This window comes from Sturnira hondurensis, unplaced genomic scaffold (genome assembly GCF_014824575.4).
Source record: "Sturnira hondurensis isolate 20B ecotype Veracruz unplaced genomic scaffold, ASM1482457v3 Scaffold0004998, whole genome shotgun sequence".
NCBI classification, from domain to species: domain Eukaryota; kingdom Metazoa; phylum Chordata; class Mammalia; order Chiroptera; family Phyllostomidae; genus Sturnira; species Sturnira hondurensis.
The window spans coordinates 1566364-1590692 of NW_028077629.1; the positions used below are offsets into that span (position 1 = coordinate 1566364).

The 24329-nt window shown below is 45.8% G+C and overlaps 1 protein-coding gene across 1 annotated transcript in view; it reads left to right on the plus strand.

Annotated features, from left to right (window-relative positions):
• The window catches only part of UNC5C (unc-5 netrin receptor C), a 215534-nt gene that overhangs the window by 183924 nt on the left and 7281 nt on the right, over positions 1–24329 (plus strand). The window contains exons 13-16 of the mRNA XM_037046158.1: positions 1247–1415; positions 4438–4671; positions 19170–19319; positions 21218–21382. Of these exons, the coding sequence (XP_036902053.1) occupies positions 1247–1415; positions 4438–4671; positions 19170–19319; positions 21218–21382 (718 nt within the window). The remainder of the gene's footprint in view (positions 1–1246; positions 1416–4437; positions 4672–19169; positions 19320–21217; positions 21383–24329) is intronic.

The window sequence follows — 24329 nt, forward strand, 5'->3', positions numbered from 1 at the left end:
AAGATAGAACTATAAGGAGAGATCTGGAAATCATTATTTTCTAGATGAAGTTAAAAATTTGAGGAATTGAGAGGATATTTGGTCTCATAACAATCCTTAAATATTTGAAAGATTTTCATGCCAAAGTGGAGAGGAGGCAGATCATGGACATGTGGAAAGAAGGGTGGGGAAGGAAGATCCTGTTCATTTTAAGGAAGAACTGTTGTAAATGTGAGTTGGTCATAGACGAGGTGGTCCTTGGTAGTAGTGGACTGCAATTTTGGATGTGTCAAAAGCACACACCACACGTCAGCATATTGCACAGAAGCTCCTGTTTTGGACAGAAGGTGGTACTTATTGACCACAAGGGTTCTTCCTCCTCTAAAGTTCTGAGTCAGTGATTCCATACCCACATTATCTGACAGCACACTTTCGAGACCTGTCACTGAGCAGGCACCGGTTCGGTCCCGGCACTGGGGCTGTGAGGCTTCAGGTGACCTGCTCCACACCTTGTGAGCACGGACTGCCTCACAGGCCATCTGATAACGTGGGTTCGTTCATCCATTGGTTTGGTGATTACAGCCTTCTTAGGGAAAGTATTTAAGGCAATTTATTTTTAAAATGTGAAATAAAGATTTTGGATCTTTAAGGTTCTTTCCATCCAGGCACTCATAGGATAAAGTATACAAAGAGATTCCATTTTAAATTGCTACAGAAATATAATTCTGTATTCTGTCTGGTCACTTTTGACAGAATGAGTTTGCTATACTAGCCTGAATTATTCCTGAAACTCATTTGGAAGAAATTTAGCTCTAGGGCATCCCTATTCTGCAGTGATTTTATTGAAGTATTTTTCAAGTTAGTTCCCAGAAAGACAAAAGTACTTAAACCCACTGTGAGAGCAACGGCAAGTGTTATCAGAACACATGGTTATGTAACTTCATAAGAGGGGCTGTGCTTCTTCTCGTTCCATCCTGAAATTGTGCCTGGAGTCAGGGGAGGTCACCAAAGGGGGACCTGTACCTGAGGGGAGGGGATTCAAGAGGGTCTGGCAGACCCACATTATCATGGAGACCTCCAGTCATGCAAGATCAAGGTCTTAGAACAAAGAGTATGTCTTCTAATGTGGCTCTGCCTTAACCACTCCCCCCCCCAAAAAAAACTCCCAAAAGAAACTATTTGTTCAAGTTTTAGATCTAAAATCTCAAAGAGTACATATACACAAATACTATGGAAATGTCACTGATGCTGTTCTCTGCTGTCCTAGGCCGCCCATGGAGGACACTCAGACGCTCTTGACCCCCGTGGTGAGCTGTGGGCCTCCGGGAGCCCTGCTGACCCGCCCCATCATCCTCACTGTGCATCACTGCGCGGACCCTAATACCGAAGACTGGAAGATACAGCTCAAGAACCAGGCAGCACAGGGCCAGTGGGAGGTGAGCTTCTCTTGCGATAAAGATGGAATGCAGGAGTAATCCATGCAGATAAGCGGGAGCAACCATGGGAAGGCTTTTATTTTTTAAAGCAAAATATGGATGGAATTTTATCTTACACTAAAAATGAAAAAGTGTGCAGGTGGGACAAAAAGAGGAGAGAGAGAGAGGCCAGAAGGGGGAAAGACAGACTGACAGACTGTTTACTGAATGCTTTATCCATTTACTGATAGACACAGAAAATCATGGTCAAGCATAGAGTAGAGAACATGTACTTAGGAGTCTTACATGAGTCCATTTTGGAATATACATCCAAATCTTGGGAAGAGAAATACATATATTTTAAATTTGCAAGTAGAGAATTGTGGCACCTGGGTCAGAGAGCATTAGGCACTTAATTGCAAACAAGTCCTGGGAATCTAGTCCCTCTGAACCTGACCTGGGAAACAGCAACAGTCTTCTGAACCCCACTGGGATGAAGAACACCTCCGGCGTCTCGCGTCCTTGTGGCTCTTGTCCTCAGGACTTCTCAGTGACAGTGCCTCAAGCAAATCCTGTTCTAGACATCAGAATCTTTCGTTAGCATCTGTCCTACAGTTAGTTAAGTGCAATAGGATTTGTTATGTTTAGCATGAAGATTTTCAAAAGGTGTTTAACCCCTGCCACCTTTTAAAAACTTCATATATTTTCATGACTATCCCTTGAATATTTGTATCCCTTTGTATATTTTCATAATATCCCCGGAATAAACAGCATCTATTGTTTAAATGGAAAAGAGCCAAGTAAAAATTACATTTTAGATTATTCTCAGGAAAGCATATTTCAGGAATATGTTAACAAAAAAAAATAGCAAATAATTTTAAAAGCTGCCCCTGTATTTTTGTGTAATCATTACAAAGACAAGTATCCAATCTATATGTTATCTATTTTGTGATTACATATCATATTTTGAAAAATATGCATAAATATTCACGAACCTAATATTTTAGGGAAAAGTGCGGTTAGAGCTAGATAGAACAGCAGCCGGGTATGGCGCGTGTTACCTGGAGGGACCTTCTGTGGACACGCTCTCCTTTAGCCACCGGAGGGCAGCGCTCCTGGCAGAGGATCTCAAGTCCAGGACCGAAGTCTAGGGATGTGAATTTTATGTGAACACCAGACTTAACTAACTCTTCCTTCAGTTCCATTAAACTGCACATGATTTACCCCCCAAACATTCCAAAGTCTCAGTCTCAAGTAATTCCAAATTATTTGCACAATTTTCTGCCTAATACCCTAGTACCCTGTCTTGGTCTGGATAATTTGAATAATAATACTTTGAGTAATAACAATAACATCAATAGTAATAATAAAGAAACCAAAAGGTGAGCAGAGCAGAGTGAGAGAGAAAGGACAATGCATATGAAAGTACTCCTACTGGGGACAGGGACATGGGGCATCTTTATTCTTGACCGATCTTCTGGGAGGCTTTCTGTCATATGCCTTTATTAGATGATGCTCAGGGCATGTCCTCACCCTGCTGGAGACAGCAGCATCCTTCCCAATGTCCTCTGGGGGCTGAGGCAAACCCAGAGGTGCTGAGCATCTTCCTCCTTTTCCTGGTTCAGTCTGAACTCCGTCTTTGAGTACAGGTTCAGCTGAAGGAACGATTCATGGATGCCATGAAAATGCAGCTCTCCCTCGAGCTCAGACCATGTTGCTAGGCCTAACTCATAACCACCCAAGGAGCCTACTTCTTTCATATCTTTGTCCAGCCCCAGAAACTCAATTTAGGATGACACATTTATTCATAGTTTTGGATACATAACCATTTGCCCGCCATGAGCTGGGCCCCCTGACATGCAGGGGGAGGCAAAGCAGATACAGGTCCTGCCTCTGTGGGAATGATGTGGCGAATGCAGAGGGTGAGTCGTACCCACACACGTATTTTATTTCTCCCACAGCATGTTTTTAATTTGAATTTATTAAGTAGGAAGATTCACATAAAAAATCTGAAGTCCCAGCTTCTCTTGAAAAATTCCAGGTCATGTGCTCCCTGGGCCCGCATTTCTGCGAAGCTGCAATGGGCGGAAGCCAAAAGGAGACTAAGCAAGTTGTTCAGACAGGCCCGTGCTCTGCTTTACCACAGTCACCACCATTTCTTACTGAGTCTGTCCGTCCTGCTTCACACACGCCTATTACCTGGATGCCCTGGAAAGCATGTGGCATGTGACCTTGGTTTATGGAATTTGTGCAAGGTCTTTCAGGTGGTTTTTTCCTGTGGCCTGAGTCATTTGGATAAATCAAAACTTGGCTGAGTTAGTAACTATTTTCACAAAATTCATCACGTCCACTTAATTTTGTTTCTTGCTAAATATTTTCAAAATCTAAAAGGATAGGCTGTTCAAAACCTTGCATGAAAAATAGCAGAGAAACTGGTCTTAAAGGCATGGAGTTTGCTTCCGTAGAGTCCAGCAGCCCAAATTATTGAAGGAAAGTAGTGTATTGCTTTGGGAAGTAATAGGTGAGTGAGTTTGGAAGAATGTAGAAGAATGGTATCGTGTAATTCCTTCATTTCTTCTAATTATTTTCAAACTCCTATAGTTTGGAGGGGGAAAACCTGACTATGCTATAATGGCATTGAAATAAAATAGCACTTTTGGTTTCAGTAAGAAATTTAGAGATTAAAACATCAAATTTTCATAAACATAATAAACACATCTGCGGTGAAGTTAAAAGGATAATTCACGAATTTGTTTTAGAATTTTACGTAGATTTTAGTAATGCAGATTCTCAGAAGATCAAAACATGTTAAATAAATGGCATCTAAGTAAAGGACATAAGCCATATAACGGCAAGAGAAGTAAGGGAGATAATGACTAAGGATGGAAAACGAGGTATCATAAAGCCTGAGTAAGAAAAAAAGAGCAGGAAAATTGATCACCAAAATTCAGAAGTCCTGCTCCACCCACAACCGTTGGTCACCCTCAGGGCTGCCGGCAGGCTCTCGGGGTCTCAGCCCCGCCCCTTCCCTCTTCTCCCGCAGGATGTGGTGGTGGTGGGAGAGGAAAACTTCACCACGCCCTGCTACATTCAGCTGGACCCGGAGGCCTGCCACCTCCTCACAGAGAACCTCAGCACCTACGCCCTCGTGGGCCAGTCCACCACCAAAGCTGCTGCGAAGCGCCTGAAGCTGGCCATCTTTGGGCCACTCTGCTGCTCCTCCCTAGAGTACAGCGTCCGAGTCTATTGCCTGGATGACACCCAAGATGCCCTGAAGGTAGGTGGGTCCTGCCAGGCTTGCCCTTTTGGCCTTCACACTAAAGCCAAGGTTTGGTGTGGCTGCACTCACCTAGAGAAAATGCATGTGTGTGTGTGTGCCCCAGTGTGTGAACACAGTGCTTGGTCCCAAAAGATGCAATTTAAAAAATCAGACATTTCTCTGAGTCCATGCTGATAGACGAGCTGTTTCCATTACGCTGATTCCTCCGAAGGGCTCCTTTTGTTTATCTTTCTTGATTTCCTTTAGTGAAAAATTTAGAAGGGAGAATTTGGCACCGAGACCCATGGATGGTAAATAATCTGCTTGCATGTTTATCTCAGCTGTGTTCTTATAAAAAGAATTGGAGTAATTGCTCACACTGTATGTTCCTCTGGTGTGCTACTGCATTTATATGCTTTCCCATTCTTTTTATGAGGACGGCAAGGAAGAGGGTTAGCATTTGACAACAGGCTGCTGCTTTCCAGAATAAATGAGCTTAATACCTGGTGCTATTATTGCCATTCATTCATCCCATTTGAAACTTTAGAGCCTTTGAAGAAGTTACAATCTAGAAGGAGGAATAAAAGAAGCACACCAAGGACTAGGAGACAAGTCAGTGTGTGATGAGTGCTCTAGGTGTATGCAAAGTTCTATGGAAGTTTGAGGAAAGCATGATATTATTTTGAGGAAATCTGAGAAGCAGCTAACATTTGATATTGGCCCTAGTAGGAAATATGGCTTGACCAGCCATAATGGGAAAAAATACACGATTTTTGGGTGAAGGGAACAGCATGAATAAACAGAGGGAACACTACATACAGACTCCCTGGGGGAATATTAGAATGAAAGGTGGGAATTCTTTTAGGATGAAGCTTGATGGCCAGATAGAGCAGTTGAGATTCAGTTTCTTGAGTCAACAGAGAGTCACTGGAGAGATTTAAGTAGAAGAAAGATGTGATAGGAAATATATGTTAAAAACATTAGTCTGATGTCAATGGAAAAGTTGAAGCAAGTTAAGAAGAAAAACAGTGCAGGCCTGGGGTGATGACAGAGGCGTGAGCAGAGGAGAGCAGGTGAGAAAGGTTCTGAGTAAGTGGCCCTTGCAGGGCGTGGTGACGGACACTGAATGTGTGGGCAAGAGATCAAGTCCGCCTCAAGTACCAGTAGCAAACGCAGGGGGGCAGGGGGCTTTGGGGTGTGGATATGGTGCCTTTGCTTTGGGAGTATTGAGTTAGAGATATGAATTATACATCAGGACAAAGATGCCCAAGGGATAGAAATATGGTGTGCTTTCTAAACCGAGAGTGGATCCTGACACAGAGACTAAAAAACCAATGGTATGTTGATCGTTGTCATTCACAGTGATCTGAGAGAGTATCAGTGGGGCTTAGAGGGAGAAAATAATAATAAAAATAATAAGCATGACCAATAATAAAAATAATAAGCATGACCAAGAATTATGCCAGGCACAATTCTAAATAGTTTTTATTAGGTTGTATAATCTTTCTAATAACTCCATAAGATAATTATCCCCATTTTACAGAAGTGCGATCCCAGGCACAGAAAGGTTAAGCAAGTTGCTCTAGGTCACACAGCTACTGAGTGGAGAGCATAAGCTTCATGCCCAGGCATCTGGCTGCAGTCTGGACTCTCCAGCCCTGAAGTAGGTTTCTCAGAGAGCCACTCCTTAGAACATGGGGACTGAGGGGAGCCCAGCTATTATAAGGGAAGATGAAAGGCATCCAGGAAAGGAGCTTCTGAAGGATGAGCACCCAGAGAAGACGAGGAGTGGAAGAAACATGTGTCAAGGAAGCCAGGGGAAACAATTTTTCTGAAAATCAGGGTTATCTCTCTCTGGGGTTTCTCTCCGGAGGGTATTTCTGGGTCATGAAAACTGAGTGTGGCGGGTCGGGTCCATGAAGGGAAGGAGACAGAGTCCGTCACTGGATGTATGTCTGACGGTCCCGCCTGTAGGAGTTTCTGATGTTGAATAAATGATGTGAACACACAGCTCAAGCATAAAGCCTGCGGTTATTTCTTTTATATTCTTTGCAAATGTGATACTTCTAAGGTGCTGTCAGGATAGAAATCATCCTAGGCTTACCTTCTTCTTAGGCTTTGTGGAGGAGCCATAGGGTCTGATTAAGGCACATCTTTTGAACAATTCCAAGACAGATCATTGCAAAAAGGCATACTATACGAGATCTACATCATCTTTGAAATGTTTGATACATGTATTTTATATTCACACACATAGTTCTTACACTCGTAACCTTTCTTCCCAAAAGACACACACGAATCCAGGCAAACGAAAGTAATATTTTATAAAATAATTTGATTACTTAATTAATTAGTGGTCAACACCGAGAAAGACTGACGAACAGGTTTAAGCAGCAAAAACAACCCAAGTGCAGTTTGTATTGTGTTCAGTGCGTTCCAAGTAGACATTTACAAATTCTCAGCGTCTGGGGATCCAGCACTTAGCCTAAAACAACCATGAATAATGGATAAGCTTTCTTGTACCTCATGGCCTTTTAATAATGAGAAATTCCCCAATCTTAGTTACCAGGTGAGCTGTCTATCCAACTTTCTAACGGAGACAATTAGTTCAGCCTAGCCAGCCCCGCCGCAGACCCCAGACTCTGGAATCAGAAACATGGGTCAGATAAACTCAGAAAAAGGCCCTCCATTACTTCAGTCATGCTTTGGGGGCACCTTGCCTGCTAATGCTTCCTCCCAGTCTCTCTCCCGTATTCCTGCTTCCTACCTTATGTTTGTCGTCCGCAAATGCTGCCTTTCCCATCTCCCCTTCCAAGTACCTCCTCCTTCTTCTCCCTCACTCTTCTCCTCGCTGACGCTCTTCCAAAACCAGTAGTTCTTTGTCCCATACACATAGAAATCAGGTGGGGAGTTTTTAAAGACTAGCCCTGGGATCTCAACCCAAAAGTTCTCATCTAACTGGTCTAGGTATTGGTTTTTGTTTGTGTATTTATTTTTAGCACGTATTGGGTAATGCCGTAGTGAAGCAAAGCTTAGTCACGATTATCCAAAACCCTATCACAGATCTTTTTGAAACTTTATCCTACTAAGGAAAACCTTTCCTACATCCTCAAGTCATTGTCTTTCCCATTCCTTGACCTGTTCACGTTAACTACGGATGGATCTTCCAAGGAACATGCCACACCTCCCAACCCCTACAGTGAGGATCACACCCACTGAACTAAGCACAAGGCCAAGAGGTGAAAGCGCCAACCCTTCTCATAGCCTGTGAGCACCTCCGGGACATCGCTGTACTGTATGAGCTGGTTCTCTGTCCTGTTGTTATTTATTCTGCTATTCATTACTCTATTCAGTGCCTTACTATGCAGCAGAAGGCTCTATACAGTGTGAGGCAAAAGTAGCTTCACAGTTGTCTATATGGAAAGTAATATAAGAATTAATAAATAATAAAAGAGTAAACTCTTGTGTTTTACGTACTTACAACTGTGAACCTACTTTTACCCAACCTGGATATTCCTACGCTAGCAGTGCCTGCCTCATGGTCTTTCTTTCCACTCATTTTATTCCCAGCATCCTCTCAAGTTCAAAGTTGCCTCTTAATTACTGTTCCTTTGCCCAAATTTATTCTAGTAGACTTCAGATCATCTCACATTATCTACCCACCAGTGCGGGCATGCTGTGCACGGGTGTCCAACCTTTTGGCATCTCTAGGTCACACTGGAAGAAGAGTTGTCTAGGGCCACACATTAAAAAAATAGCGACACGTAATCTCAAAATAATCTCATAATGTTTTAAGTAAATTTACGATTTTGTGTTGGGCTGCATTCACAGCCACCCAGGGCTGCATGTGGCCCGAGGGCCACAGGTTGGACACCCCTGCCTTGCATTTATCCTCATGAGCAACTGCACCACGATCTCCGCCTGCCAAGATCTCCACCTGTGAGCCTGTCCTTTTCTGACCACAACCATCTGACCTTCCGTCTCTCACACACAGTGCATGCAAGCTGCCCTTAGTTCTTAAGGAAGAACTTCATTAACCTTTTGTGGTCTCCTGGTCCAAAAACTCTGCTCATACCCATATTGACAAGGGAACTCACTCCCATTCAAATGTCTTGCCATCTGGAACTGCTGAAGGTTTTCCTAATTTCCACAGCTAATGAAGACTCCGAAGGAACACGCCCTTGACTTCTTTGAGGCTGTTGAGTTGTTCTAAAATAATCATAAATTGCTAATTGAGTCTATTATAATCTCAAGATACCTGCCCCAAGCTTCACTTCCCCGGCTTCTCCACAATCTTTTCATTTATCTCTTCTTGACTTGCCAACTTTCACAGAGCACTTCAGCCAAGTCTCTCCCCCTCTCCTAAAGTCTCCGATTGCATCTCGGCCCCTCGTGTTTAGCAATGACCTAATTTTAATTGAACCCCCCAAGGGACGCTTGCTCAGCTGCTGTCCCTGACCCTTCAAACCTTTTACTTCAGCCTCTTCTAACCCAGGCTGGGCTCTAATAAGGAGGGCCCCCCCCTTCTCGTTTGTGTTCCACTCAGATTTTTCTACCACCTCCATCTCTTCAACGCGGGTCTCCCCAGACTCACTATTTTCTTACAGTTACTGCTGTGGACTGGGAATCATTTCTGAATGTCAGAAACCTCCCTAGAGTGTTGGACTCGAGCAGAGAGGGAAGGCCAGTGGAGTACTCCCAGGGCTAAGGACCCCACAGTCTGGAGGGCTATTAGACAAAGGCAGTGTCCGGAGCTGAACACAGCGAGAATGCTAATTCCCTCCTATTGTCATATGTGCTATGGCTTATATTGTCCACGGTCGGGGGAATGAGGCCACCATATTAGTTTCAAACAACCCTGCTGTACTCTTTTATCTTTCCCTCCGTAACCTTAAGTTCAGCAACTTTCATAACAATTTCCCCAAGTTTTGTTAATCCTGGGGGCAAAAATGATTGCCTGAGATTCAAAAGCTTCAATTTAGCCATTTAGAAGCATTGATGTGGAATCAAATGCTGGTCATGACCAGTTGATGTGAAAGTCAAGGCCGCTGGAAGGCAAACTCTCTTATACCTTACAGGTGAGGTTTTTGTGTTTTGTTCCTGTTCATCTGCTCAAAAAATGGTGGGAGCCATAAGCAAGTTGAGTTCATGCAAAGAGATGAAGATACTAAGAATCGTGGGAGTAGTTTAGAACCAATTCCATGCTCAAAAAGAGAGATCACAAATATTGCAAAGATTGTATTGGGTGGTATCTTCCCCTCCTGTTCAGGTGATTCAGTTAATAATTTTGGTGTTCTCAAAGACTTCAATCCTAATGATAATAGACCAGAATTAAGAGAGTACAAGGTTATGTTTTGATAAGTTTTAAAATACTCTAGGAGAAATATACATCTATGGAAAAATAAGTAATTTCTGCCCCGCTATCCTAATGGTACAATTTATGAGATTTTTCTTTCTTAATAAAGTGCTTTGTTCAAACTCTGAGATTCAGACCCTAAAAGAGTAGTTCTTTGCATACAGTCTAGGCAGTCTGTGGTATGCATTGACTTTCAGGCAAATGCATATGAGAGAGAAACCAGGCAATGCCTATTCACCTACCCTGGTTTTCTTCCTGTCCTCATTTACCACATACCCTGACCCAGGCCATAGTTGTGGAACAATAACTGTGCATTATTGCATTTTATTTTTTAAAAAATAGGAAAAAAAATATAAAATACTGAAAATTAGAGAAAGTAGGAAATCTAGTTAAGAACTGTGGGCTGCATTCGTACGTAGACAGCCACGGAAGCCCATCAAAGGTTTTATTGTCATCCCTCCTCCTGGTCCTTCCCCACGAGTGTCCTTCTGAGGCCCTCTCTGTGGCAAAGTGCGACCCTGTGAACCTGGAATACCCGAGGCCTGCCTCTTCTCCTCCTGCTCAGCTGGCCCTCCACTGAAGTGGCCCCATTATCCATATCTTTTCTTTCAGTTTCCTCAAACAACCTCAAAACTAGCTCGATAGACTTTCAGGATCCTGGTCTTCAGAATGATATTAATAGGCCCATATGTGGAACACGTGTATCAGATAATACCAACCAAAAAATGTGTTAAAGTCAACGCATGCTCTTCCTGCTGAGTGTATGGAAGTGTGCGGCAGGAAAGGGGAGCTCCTGTCAGGCTGGCTGACTCCACTGGTCTCCACCCGCCCATTCTGTGGCCCTGCTCACAGGACTTGACTATTTTGAACAGCCAGTTGGTCTGTATCAGGGATCCTGAGAAGATTCAGGAGATCAAAGCTATTAAATTTGCTGGCACAGAATAGGCACTTGTTAATGTTAATTATCCCTAGGTGGGAGTTTAGATTATACTGGCATTTTGAAGATAACGGCTCAATGAAAATATTAACTCAAACTGAACTCTAATGGCAAAGTGAGTTTCTGGGTCAGGGGCAGGCTGGTGGGTCAGTCTTTCAGGGGCACGGATCTTTTTGGTGCCCCTAAATGTACTCTATCTCTATCACCTTCTCAGGAGACCTTGGCCCTGGCTCTGGCCCCATCATATATTTTAGAAATGACCTGCCATGCTGAAAAAAATTTTTAAGACTGAGAGAAAAGAAGGAAGAGAAAACAGAAGTAGTGGTGGAGCTGTGGCCGGTGTGGCTCAGTTGGTTGGAGCATCGCCCCATACCCAAAAGCTTGCAAGTCTGATTCCCAGTCAGGGCACATGGACGCGGATTCGATTCCCAGTCTGTGTGCGTGCAGTCCCCAATCGAGGCATGTACGAGAGGCAGCCATAGATGCTTATCTGTCTCGCATGGATATTTTCTCTCTCTCCCTTCTTTTCTCTTTGCCTCTCACTCTAAAAACCATTAAAAATATTCTCAGATGAGGATTTTAGAAAAAGAAGCTGTGGTGGGTAGAAATGTCACTCTCTAAAGATATCTGCACACAAGGCTCAGGACCTGTGAATGCGTCGCGTTACTTGGCGAAGGGAAGGCAGCCCCGCCGACACCGTGACTTTAGCGCAGTGGAACCCGTATCAGACTCCGCCCACCTGCCGCACAGTAAGGTTACAAATGTGTGTTGTTTCAAGTCACTAGGGGATGGTAATTTCTTACTACAGAAATAGAAAACTAATAAAGAAGGTAAAAAATAACATGTGAAGAGTTTAAAATAATATCAGATGACTTCAGGAATTCTAGAACAACCTAAAAAGTCCTTGTTCCCAATCCATAGATATGAGAGATTATCTTTTCCTCAGAAGTTTGAGCGGGGGTGGACGAGTGATACAGCCACTTCCCTGAGCGCCTTTGGCATTTTGCTTCACAAGTGTCCCAAACCACAGTGACCAGGCAGGCTGGCAGCCGCAGCTCAAACCAAGTACTCATGGCAGCAGCAGCTGTGGGAGCAGCAGGCAGAGCCCCAAACACTGAGTGAGTTGATGGAAGCTGTTTGCACACGGTCGCTGGAGTCCGGCCCTGTTATTGTTAGGGATGAAGTATGGCAGACAAACTCAGGGGGAGAGCAGAGCTCCCCAGCGTGACCACGGGAAGAGAGAGGGGCACAGCCAGGCCTAATGCCAGTGGCGATGACCAGAGCCAGATGGCAGAGGCCAGGCTGGCAGACAGTCACATGTTCTCCACAGGCAGCTTGGCAGCCTGAGGCCTGAGGCCAGAGGAAGGGTGGGCTGGCGGGCAGCTGAGAGCGGCCACTGAAAAGCTGGCAGGGAGCAGGAGAGAAGGAGGGCACTGTCTCTGGCCTCTGCTTTGGAGGAGTACAGGTCCACAGCTGTGACAGCGATGGTGGCAACAGTCTCAGCAGCAAAGACAGAAGTTTTTCATCCATGAATGGCAAGGGCAGGTTCCGGCACAGGATGAAAGAATGAATAGGAGCTAAGCAGGTTCCATAAAATCTGATGGGAGATATGATTTTTTTAAAACACCACTCAGGCCCTGGCTGGTATAGCTCAGTGGATTGAGCGCGGGCCTGCAAACCACACAATCGCGGTTCGATTCCCAGTCAAGGGCACATGCCTGGGTTGCAGGCCAGTTCCCGGTTCCCGGCAGGGGACGCACGAGAGGCAACCATACATTGATATTTCTCTCCCTCTCTCCTTCCCTTCCCCTCTAAAGATAAATAAATTAAAAAAATCTTAAAAAAAAAAACAACAACACCACTCAGCACAGTCTTTGAAGGTTGGTCTTTTGAGGTTTAACATGTGTGGCGTGCTGAACATTTGCCGCTTTTTCCTCTGTGCCTCCTGAGCCCTGTGTCCATATGGCAGAAGCGTGCAAAAGCTTGGGGAAGGTGGACACAGGTCTCAAACTGCACAGCTCAGCCTTTTCGTGCTTGCTTCCGAGCCCTGGACAGAGCGTGGATTCTGGGTGTCTCTCCAGGGTAGGCTACAGTCTGACCCAAACAAACCCCTTGCAGTGCAAGACTGGCCACCGATTCATTCACTGCCCTTTGCACTCACCTCTGGAGCGTACTGTGGGTGGGCCCCTCACAGCAGCTGCCTCCACCCGCTGGGGTCCTGGCAGTGTCTGTCCCAGGCTCCTTGGCAGCACTACACACAGCTGATTCGGGGCTCTGTGTTTCCATCGGGAACAGAGAGTTGCACCCAGACACTACTGAGAAAAAAGCAAGGCAGAATAAAACTAAGCCTTGATTTAATCTCCTCCAACCTTCTTTTCCAGATGAGATTTTAATGAGTTATGTGAGATTTAAGGTAAACGGCATCTTCCTCTCCCTAGATGATAAGATTTCCAATAAGAAAAGGAAAGGCGTGATAGCAGAGGTGTGGGAGGGAAAACCAGACCGAGACGTAGAAGGACGCCAAAGGCTTCCCCACAGTGGGGAGATCCCACAGGTAGAATGATCAACTCTTGAGAAATGGGAAGCTAAGGTAAGTGCCTGTGAGGTAGAGGAAGGAAGCACAATCAGAGCGGTGGTGAGAGAGAGGAGGGAAGTTCTTGAGCCGGAGGAGGGTAATCAGGGGGATGACTTTGAGCACAGTGTGGAGAATGGGTCCTGGGCCTCAGGACCTCACGCAGTTTCTGACACCAAGTCACTGCTTGGCACTCGGGCAGAGCCTGGTCTCCATCTGCGATACAGTCTTCCTGATTCTCCGTGTACGCACGCGGCTCTGTCGCCTGGGGCTCTCAGGTGCACTCTTCCTGAGACTGACACTGAAGGAAAATTGGCCCAGGCCGGGAAGGAGCTGGAGGAGGAGGAAGAACAAGAGTGGCAGTGGAGGCAGGTGCCATCTGATTCCGGCAGTGATGCAGAGCGCAACTTTCTGGGGTTGGGAAAACCAGAGTGTGGGAGATGTAGGGCTCCTCCCACTCGCCTTGCTCCAACAGCCCTTAATGAGCGCGGGGCCTCTCATCTTCAAGCCTGGGTGCGGGCCAGAGGGGCTCCCTTTGTACATCCTTTAAAACAGCTTGGATTTATTGTGGTTCTTAAGTGGGCCAGCCTAATGGCGTGGCATGGGTAATGTCTTCGTTTAATTGGCTATTGTGAAAGCTGCTTGTTTCTACTGCGGAATCCCCTGTCCCTGCCTCTGGAGCAAGCCCTCGCAGGTTCTCTGAATCAATACAGCCCTCCCTCAGGGCCCGTGATGAGCAGCCAGGCACTGGGGAAGCAGCTATCTCACAGGGCTGCTCCGCCGCCTCGGGAACCGGGCTCTGACGCCCAGGGGACTGCTCCTGGCGACATTACGCTGGGGTTCTCCTGTGTGTTCCTGTGTAAGTGATGGGCTAGCAACACCTCTGTTGATAACTGAGCCCCGAGAGAGTCTTTTCAAGGTTAAGTTAGAAGGGTGGAAGTGGAACTGACAAACTCAGAAAGTGACCCCCTTCTAGGGAAGCAGAGCCGGCCAATCAGAGCAACAGGTAGAGGCAGGCACCTGGAGCCAAACAAGGTGCTGAGGTGCCGCAGGTGCTGCCAGGAAGGAGACAGCCTTTGCACGGGAAGGTGACATTTATATTTCTGAGAACAAAGAGCCTACATGATCCTAATTCCCATTATGGCATTTCTTTCCAAGGTCATGATATTTTTCTTAAGTCTTCCTAAGTCTTTTGACCTTAAGTATATTTTGTTCCCCTTCTCTTTTAAGGTGGATGAAATATCCTAGCGGTAAGGAAGCTGTCTTGGAGCTGAGCACACTGTGCTGGGGTTACCTGTTATATGTCGGTCTACCTGCCGAGGTCCAGGGGTGGCTGGGGGCAGGGGCAGGTACTTACTTGTCTGTGTGTCCCAGAGCCTGACAGGGTCCCGGCAGAGCCTGTGTGCTTCATGGATGCTGAATGAATGCACCCAGGAAGACTGAGGGAAGGAACACATTTAACGGTGATGCTGTGTGTTGCTGATCGATGCACACATCTGTTATTTTCCTGTCCTCTTGCTTATCTGCATCAATGTATAAAAACCAAAATAATTTCATGTAGAAAGAATCTCAAAAATCAAGCTTTTTGAAATACAAGTTACAGTATTTTTAAGTGAGATGGGCTAGAAAATATCTGAAATTATAATAATTAAACCCTAACAGTACGGACAAATAAGCTTAATTAACCTGTCCAGTGGTCTTGCTTCTGCTGTCTTCTGACACAGAAATTATATACAGGATTCGTTGTGTGCAGCAAGTCACCTCTGATTCGTGTGTGGTTTCAGAGGCTTTTAGTTGTCAAGGTGTTGTTTTATATATTACTTTTAATATCTTTAATTTCCACTTTAATATTTTTTAATTTGTGCTTTGGTTATTGTCTTCTCCTTTACTTTGTTGTTTCCTTGACGTTGAACATCCTGGGTGTGATGATCCTAGTTGCTCCTTTTCAGGAAAAGGAATTAATTTAGGTTTTCTAACAGTCCTTTGAACTGAGTCATTTACTCCTGGCCTGATTTCTCTCAGAGGTCCAGTGCAAGGTTGACCAGCTGAACGAGCAGCCTCCGAAATGGAGCATGCACACCCCAGGCCCACAGAACTTTGGGGCGAACATAAACTAACACATGTTTTCTGTGTGTGTCTCAGCTCATTCTTTTAGCTTTTGTATTTTATAATAGAACAACATGTGGATGTATTGATACAGGCCTATAATTTACAAAGAAAAATACAAAATGAATGCTTGATTTTTTAAACACTTTTTATTATTGTTCAAGTACCATTTTCTGCTTTTTTCCCCACCCCCCCCAACACCCCAGCCCTCCCTACCTCTCTCCCCTGTTTCTACTCCTCCTTGTTATTGTCCATATGACCTTTATAACTGTTCCTGCAAACCCTTCACCCTTCTCCCCTACCATCCCCTCCCCTCTCCCCTCTGGTCACTGTCAGCCTGTTCTCAATTTCAGTGTCTTTGCCCGGTTTTTTTACTGGCAGACACATGAAGTCACATATGTTTAGAGACCTCTGCTGTGAGCAGGGATGCTGTGGGCATGATGAGCAGTTTACCTCTCACCACAGCTGATGTCTAATGGAAGCAGAGGGAAAAGTCCGGTTCCTCCCAGCTCCGCGCAGTGGCCCTGCATCATTCCTGGTTGGTGCAGAGATGGACAGCTTAAGAACACAGAAAGTGTGTGTTTTCCGGTCTCACTGTCTAAAATGACACTTTATTTATAGCATAGGGAATACAGTCAACAATTGTAATAATTATGTGTGGTGCCAGGTGGGTACTACACTTACACGGGGAATCACTTCATAAATTATATAAATGTGTAGCCACTACACCGTACACCCGAAACTAATACAAAATAACATTGAACGTCAACTATAACTTTTTTTTAAAAATTAACTACAAAAATGAAATTAAAAATAAAATGACACTTTACCTGGGACTTTCTCTCAAAAAAGGGCTCCAGCCAGCTCATTCACTTTCCCGCTAGGGAGAACTCTTTACCATGACTTGAGGTCAATGCCGACGCCAAGGATTGACTCCATCCCAGACTTTGTGCTTGAAACGTGGTATTAGATTTCTTGACTTCAAGGTCATGGCCAATATGCAATTTAGGTTGTTTTCAATTGTCTTCCCTGCCAAGAAATCTGACAATGCTCCCTATATCCTCTGCAGTCTCTGTCGATTGTAGGAGTAGGATGTGGATTATACATCGCTGGGTACAATTACCTCCCGGAATACAATGCTTCTTCTTTCAGACATCCCAGGGAGATAATTTGGACATAATGAAGATCTATAGTAATCAGATAATTACTATCGATTGCTCTTTAGACGTCTTGATGAGGTAATTAGGGTATACTGGAAAGAAGCTAGAACTGATTGATTGGCATGACTGTAATCTCAAAGATTTCTAATTATGTTTCTTTTCTTCTAATGGCTTATAAACAAACATCATTTTAGCTTTAGAATTTGTCAGGTGCCAGGTTCACTGGGAACATCAGCTTTCTCTATTATGCTAACTAGACACTGAACATGAACATGATCAACATAAGCTCATTATGCCTTCCTGCTGAAGCAGAAGAAACTGTAATTAACCCTCCCTTTCCTTATTCATCTTCATGTCTTCATTTCCACATGGCCAGGTCCTTGTCCAGGAATGGAGCGCGAAGGGTTGTGGGCAGGAGGTCCATGAGGGACACGTGTGACCCCAGGGAGTGGCATGGGTCTGTACTCCAGGAGCTGCTCCGAGCCTGCTGAGCTGCAGGCACAATAGAGCCAGGGCATAATGACACAGCATATGTGGCTGGGTGGTCAACTGCCTAGTTAGGGGCTGGCTGACTGCCTGGTTAGGGCCAGGATCCTGTCACAAGTAATAGCTACTCATCAGCCAGCAATATTGAATGATCTCAACGTCAATATTCTCAAGCAGCTGGACCACACTTGTCTTCCCATCCACGGGCTAGTGCCTTATCGCTTCCATTAGACGCTAATTAGAGGAGTCCCTGACTGAGACCATGCCATACTATCCTAATATTTCCTACACCTTACAGGACCTTTCAGCAGCCTGCATGGTTTAGAATAATGGCCTGACTGAAAGATGATGGATGCTGAGCACCGCTACAGAAGCGGCTTCGAATGAGCTGTTTACCTCTAATCAGTGATGTGGGTGCGCTCTGCACTTACGGGGCTGCAGTCTGGTTTGCATACTCACAGTTCTCCACTGCGACCCATCTGTGCGGGGCGCCCAGCAGGCGCCAGCAGCCGTGTGTGCAAGGGCCTGTGTACGGAACCCCATGCTTTCCATTAAAACCTCGCCAAAGAAAGAATTATATTTTTATACAATCCCTATTTTCTTGAATTCCTATTAAAGAAAAGAAAGGTCACGTGTCACTTACATATTTGTATCACTAAAACCTTTTATTCAGGAGGGGAGGAAATTGTGCACGGGGGTGGTTCAGACGGCAGAAGAGATCCAGGACATCTGCTCACTGATAGTTTGTGGTTAGATGCTCTTTGGATGGTTGCAACCATTGTCGGATATGCTTCATTAATGCCCATGAACTAGGACGTTAATGGAGCACTGAGGAATGGAAGTATATATAGGATTTGTCTTTGTCTTACATCTTTATGGTATAAGTTATATAACAAGTTCTTTGATCAGCCACCTTTCTTGAGAAATAAAGTGTTTTTTAATTAAATTTGGCCCTGGCTGGGTGGCTCAGGTGGCTGGAACATTGTCCTGTGCGCCAAAAAGTTGCAGGTTTGATTCCTGTTCAGAGCACATATCTAGGTTGCAGGCTCAGTCCCGAATTGGGGTACATACGGCATGGGAGTGGGGCAACTGATCAATCTCTTTCTCTCTCTCTCTCTCAATCACTGTCCCTCCTAACCTGCCCCCCCCCCCCCCGTTCTCTGTCTGAAGTCTGTGAACACATCTTTAGGTGAGAACTAAAAATAATAATAAATAAAAATTAAATAATTAAATTTAATATGAGTAACTGTTTCGTTCAACATTTGGTGCCCAGAAACCTTCCTAATCTGCATCAGTGTATTTTCTTCTAATAGGACATGTAATGAACATGTTTTCATTTTTTTAATAATTTGAAAGCCTGCAGGGGATAATTTTAGGTAAAATTTTACTATTTTATTTCTGTAGGTAAAGAAACTGCAAAAGACAGAAAAAATGCCCAAAGCACATTCCAAGTTTTTGTTCACGAGCCGGTTTTACCAAGTCAAAGACATAGGTCTATTTTCTAGTTATTGGCTCCTTCCCCTAAAAGTTAACTGAAGATCATCTTACTTATCTATTTATGTTTCTGCCTGTTTTTCTTTCATCTCGGGGTTTTCCACTTGGGGTTCTTCTGGTTATTTTGCTGTAGGTGAACAATATTCTGCCTGTCTGTTGGGGATCTGTAGGCTGTGCTGGACTTGCCCCCAACAATGGGACTGCTGACGAATAGTGGATGGTCAGCAGCATCTAGTCACATACACGCTGGCAGCGGCTTCAGCTAAAGGGCCTCCAGGCTGCAGAAGTGGCCGCCCAAGTTAGCTGGGTTGGGGGCAGGCACAGTGGGAAACACTCATCTGATGAGAACTTCTGGGAGTGATACAATTCAGTAATTTGCTTTCGGCTTTGGACTTGCTATTGCAGGAAGTTTTGCAGCTTGAGAGACAGATGGGGGGACAGCTCCTAGAGGAACCCAAGGCTCTTCATTTCAAAGGCAGTGCCCACAACCTGCGCCTGTCCATTCACGACATCGCCCACTCGCTCTGGAAGAGCAAACTGCTGGCTAAGTATCAGGTAAGGTTCCCGAGATGAACTAAAGGCTTGGAGACAACATGAAGGAGAACTACAATCATTGGGACACAATATATTCCCTTCCTGGAAGATAATCGTACAGTCATCAGCGCTTGTTTCTCCAAATAATTTGGGATTACTTCATAGTTTTGAAAAATACTTCAGACATATTTGAAGGGATGCTTTTTTCTTAATTCTCCTTCAAATAATTGAACAATCTTTCCTTTATTGGCAAATAAGACTTCCAAGTTCCTCATTGCATTTTCAGGGTAAATATTTACATCGAATTGATTTTAAAAGCCTTATAATGCATCCACAAGAAAAGCAAAACACTGCCATCCCAGGTGACACAGGTGGGCTCCGGCCTCGCTAGGAGAGCGCCTCCACTCTGAAAATGCAGAAGGGTCCCCAGTTTTGAAAGTGAGTTAAGCATGCAAAAATAAAACCTGGTCAGTGTTTCATTAAATCTTAGCATATTGATTCCAGGTCCCATTGTATGTTCCTGTCAAAAAGCATAGGGACTCTCCAGGGGTTTCCACCTCCCCTTCCACCAGCCAGCTGAGTTCTCAGGGACTGTGGGGTGGGATCACTAGACTCATTCCCAGTCCTAGGAGAGGGACACACACTGGGATAAACTGTGAAGCACAGTCTGCACGCCAGCGACCCAGTCCCATGCCCCAGCACCGCAGCTGGACTGGTTGCGGTGTCCTGGTACAAATCAATGAATGTACTAGAAGGGGTGAAGAGGAGGTTTTCCAGTGCCCTTCACGCTCTCATGGGTCTAGTGCTCACATCCACAATGTGGGAGGCCAACCTGCTCCCCCAGCGACAGGCTCCGGCTTCAGTGGGGCTTGCATGCCAGACTCTTCTTGATCAGCCAACACTTTGAGAGATCTGGCTCTTAACTTTCTCACAAAAATCTCTTCCTTTGCTTTCTTCTTCTCCCTATTTTGTGACTGTCATAAAAGTCCACAAATCTTCCCCTTTTATGAACAATTTCCTTTGTGTAATCATAATGGAAGAATACTGCTTTTATAATAATGATGACCTGCTATTGGTTCAAGCCAAGCCTGGCTGAATTCTTACCCTCCGCCAGGCACTCAGGCACCTGGGTTTGTCTCATCGGACCCTGGTCGGGCAGGGCTTAGGTACTCTTTTCCTTACACTTTCTCAGATGAGGAAACGGAGGCGTGGAAATGTTACATCACGTGCCACGAGTCATCAAGTAGGTGAGGAGAGAGTGTTCTCCTTTGTACTTAATTCTGAGCTCTTTAACCACCATGTTCATCTATTTTTTCCTTATCGACCTTTTCTTTCCTTTACTGAAAAAAGATTTTAGGATGTTCTCTGTAATGCGGTCTGGAGTTTTGAAAATGTACGTGTGTTAGAGGCTTGGCGCGTTTCAGGGCAAAGACTTCCCTGCAGCGGCCAACCTGTGCCTCCTGGCCCCGAGCAGAGGGAGGCTGCAGCCATGAAAGGGACTGGACCAGCCCATTATCCCTTAGCACTGCTTTGCTCTCCTCCAGAAAACCACAGCAGGGATTCCTTTTAATGAGCAATGACTGGAGGGTGTAGGTTTTATTTAAACCATTTACAATGGCTTTTTTTTTTTTTTGTAAATGAGAGACAAGTGAGTGAGTGCTAAGGTACATATACTCTGGAGGCCGACTCCCTGGGTTCAAGTCTCAGCTAGCTGTGGGGTTTTGGCTGACTTATTTACATCTCTGGGCCTCGGCGTTTTCATTTGGAAAGGAGTTTGGGATGTATCTGTGGGTAGGCCTGTTCCGAGGATTAGAGGAGGCGATCTGTGTAATACTGAGAAGAGCGCTTGTAGCCCGGGGTCTGCCGGTCACGTTTAGTGTTAGTCACTCATCTGTGATTAACCCTTTTCTGTCCTTCAGGAGATTCCTTTTTACCACATCTGGAGTGGATCCCAGAGACACCTCCACTGCACATTCACTCTGGAAAGATTCAGCCTGAACACGGTGGAGCTGGTCTGCAAGCTCTGCGTGCGACAGGTGGAAGGAGAAGGGCAGATCTTCCAGCTCAACTGCACCGTCTCGGAGGTGAGGGGCTCTGAGGGTCTCAGAGATCGGGACACTGAACGGCCGTGGGAAGGAGAGACAGTGTGGAGTGTAAGGGTATCTCGATAGAGGCCGTATGAAAAATCCTGAAAAACTTCCTTTAGGGCCTACTTGTTAATGGAACAGTATGTTCATGAACATTGGGGACTAGATACATCAAAGAATGTAATAAGGAATTCTTTTTGAAAGTCAAGGCTTTTGCTTTTCATGACATGAATTTAAGGATCATGCTGTCACTTTTACACCAGACATGAATTCCAAGTATAAGGTTTAATGGAAGTTCTGTACACGTGCAGAGCGTCCCCTGATGTGCTAAGTTCTGCCCCCTCCACCTCTTCTCGCTGTCCCCTTCCATCCTCAGGGAACCTGCCTCCCTCGGTCTAAACAGGTGCTGCCTCCTGGGGTGCAGGAAGAGAAGCCAGCCTCTGCCCCCACACCTCCTTCTTCTTTCTCTTCTTTTTTGTCCATGTTGAAAGGAGACATCTCTTGGTCCCCTTTGTCTCATTGACATCGTTCTCCAGACATAAGAAGATACATTAGAGACTGGGTTGGGTGGGTGGGCACATGGGGGAGGGGTCAGAGGTACAAATGCCCAGTTAGGAAGTGGTAAGTCCCTGGGGTACAGTGTGGCCACTGCAGTTAGCCATGAGGCATTGCGCAGCTGACGCTGTGTAGGACAGCAGACCTCAAAAGTCCTCATCACAAGAAAGAAGTGTAACTATAACCGAGGACGGACATTAACTGGACTTACTGTGGTGACCATTTCACCCTCTACACACTATGGGGTCATTATGCTGTACACCCGAAACTAATATAATGTTGTACGTCAATTANGAGGTACAAATGCCCAGTTAGGAAGTGGTAAGTCCCTGGGGCACAGTGTGGCCACTGCAGTTAGCCATGAGGCATTGCGCAGCTGACGCTGTGTAGGACAGCAGCCCTCAAAAGTCCTCATCACAAGAAAGAAGTGTAACTATAACCGAGGACGGACATTAACTGGACTTACTGTGGTGACCATTTCACCCTCTACACACTATGGGGTCATTATGCTGTACACCCGAAACTAATATAATGTTGTACGTCAATTATACCTCCAAAAAGTTGGTAATTTTTTAAAAGATGCCCTTTCCCCCCAGGTGAAATACAAGTGAAATCTGTGCATTTCCCCCAGTTTCCTTCACTTTGCCTTTCTCTGCCGTGATCCTCACTCAGTGCAGCCGGGTGCTCTTTTATGTTCCCATTACAGAAATAACAATCCGCACGGCTATTTATAACGTCTCTGAATGAAAGAGGGGGTGGGTGCGCATGAACTTATTGGTTACCTTGGCTCCACAGCTGCAGAGCGGAGAGTGGAAACCCTTCCTGCCCGAGAAACAAAGGACCTGGGTAGCACCACGGTCAGAAGGCAGCAGCAGCAGTTGGGGCCTCCCCGGGCTCAGCTCTGCGCCCTTTGCGGAGCCCCAGCACACGGGGTTGCCTTGTTTTAACACTGCCGCGGAACGGCGTGTGATTTCAAAGGAGGCCTCTTCCTCGCTGTCTCACGCACAGTCGCGAATGAATGTCAGAATGTTCGGCATGTCTGCCCCACGTGTTGTATTTAAAGACTGCCTTCCTTAGCACACCGAGGGGAGAAGCATGTCAGCCGCCAAGACGCTCCATTCCTCTTTCCCACAGCCTTCCCCGGGTGCGGTCATCATTTCCTCCTGTAGTTTCATGAGACTTTTGACTCATAAACAACTTTAGTCACAGACCCCAGTGACATTCATAAGGAATGATCTCGAAGTCAGGGTGCCATGGCAACCACCAGGCCTTCCCTAGGCTTAGGCCCTATCTCCCAGGCTCACAGCACCACCCCTGCTGGCTCCGGAGGGTGTTTTCACTTTCCTGGCCCAGCAGGTCTGCAAAGTTCAATAACCACCCAGCTCCAGTGACAACAAAGGCTGTGGAATTTTGGAGGGGGCGAGGAGGTCTGCTCCTTTGATGCTTGCTTTCTGTTCAGCGGGAACGTTTGCTGTGTGATGAAAAGGTGGATCAGATGCAGCAGCGAATGAAAGGGAGCCGTTGGGGCTCTTTCCTGCTCGGTCTGCCACCCCCTCCCTCTGCAGGAAGAGACAGTTTTGCATAGTGTGATCACACTTTAAGGACTTTCTTTGTGGTGCCAACACTGAGGAAAAGATGATTTCTTTTGCAACCTGGCCACAGTCAGCTCAGGGAGGCCAGCCTTACGCCCTGTCAGAGGCCTTTGCCCCTCTGCGTTAACAGAGGGAGGCAGAAGCACCGGGAGTCAGATGACTTTGGGGATTAAGGGGCACTCTGCTGCTTTTACTTCTGGGTCACTGAGTCCCACCGTGGTTGTTAGCATTTGAATGCGGTGCAGGCGGCCCAGGGAGGGGACCAGTAGGGCTGGGTTCTGAACAGTTAGTTAGCTGTGGGGAGCCCTGAGATCCAGATCTTCATCAAAAGCTCCGAGGAGGGGTACACTGTGACTGACAAACCATAACCAAGCAGAGAAAAGGCTCTGTTTGTGGCTGTAGCCCTTCTCGCAGGGCCCCTTCCAGGGTCACCCGGAGAGCTGGCAGGTGGACTGGGCTTGCAGTTGCGAGGTTCTGTCTCCCAGAATGAGCTGACTTGTTGGGAATGTGCTGCTTCCCCGCCCCCACCCACCCACCGCTCAAGGCTCTCACCAGCAGCCATTTATAGAGCAGGATGGCCCGTGGCCCCCTCTGTGAAGGAGAGGCCCTGGTGCCCCCCAGGGAGACCAGGCTGTGCTTGACATAGACCGTGGTGATGTCAAGAGCTGGCCAATTGTTCCTCTCCAAGTGCTTCAGCCAGGACAGAGATTCCTCAACTGGAAACAAAGCCTTCGGTCTCACAGAGATGAAATGTAAGGATGGAAATGGCTGCAAAGGATGGACATAAATGAATGTCA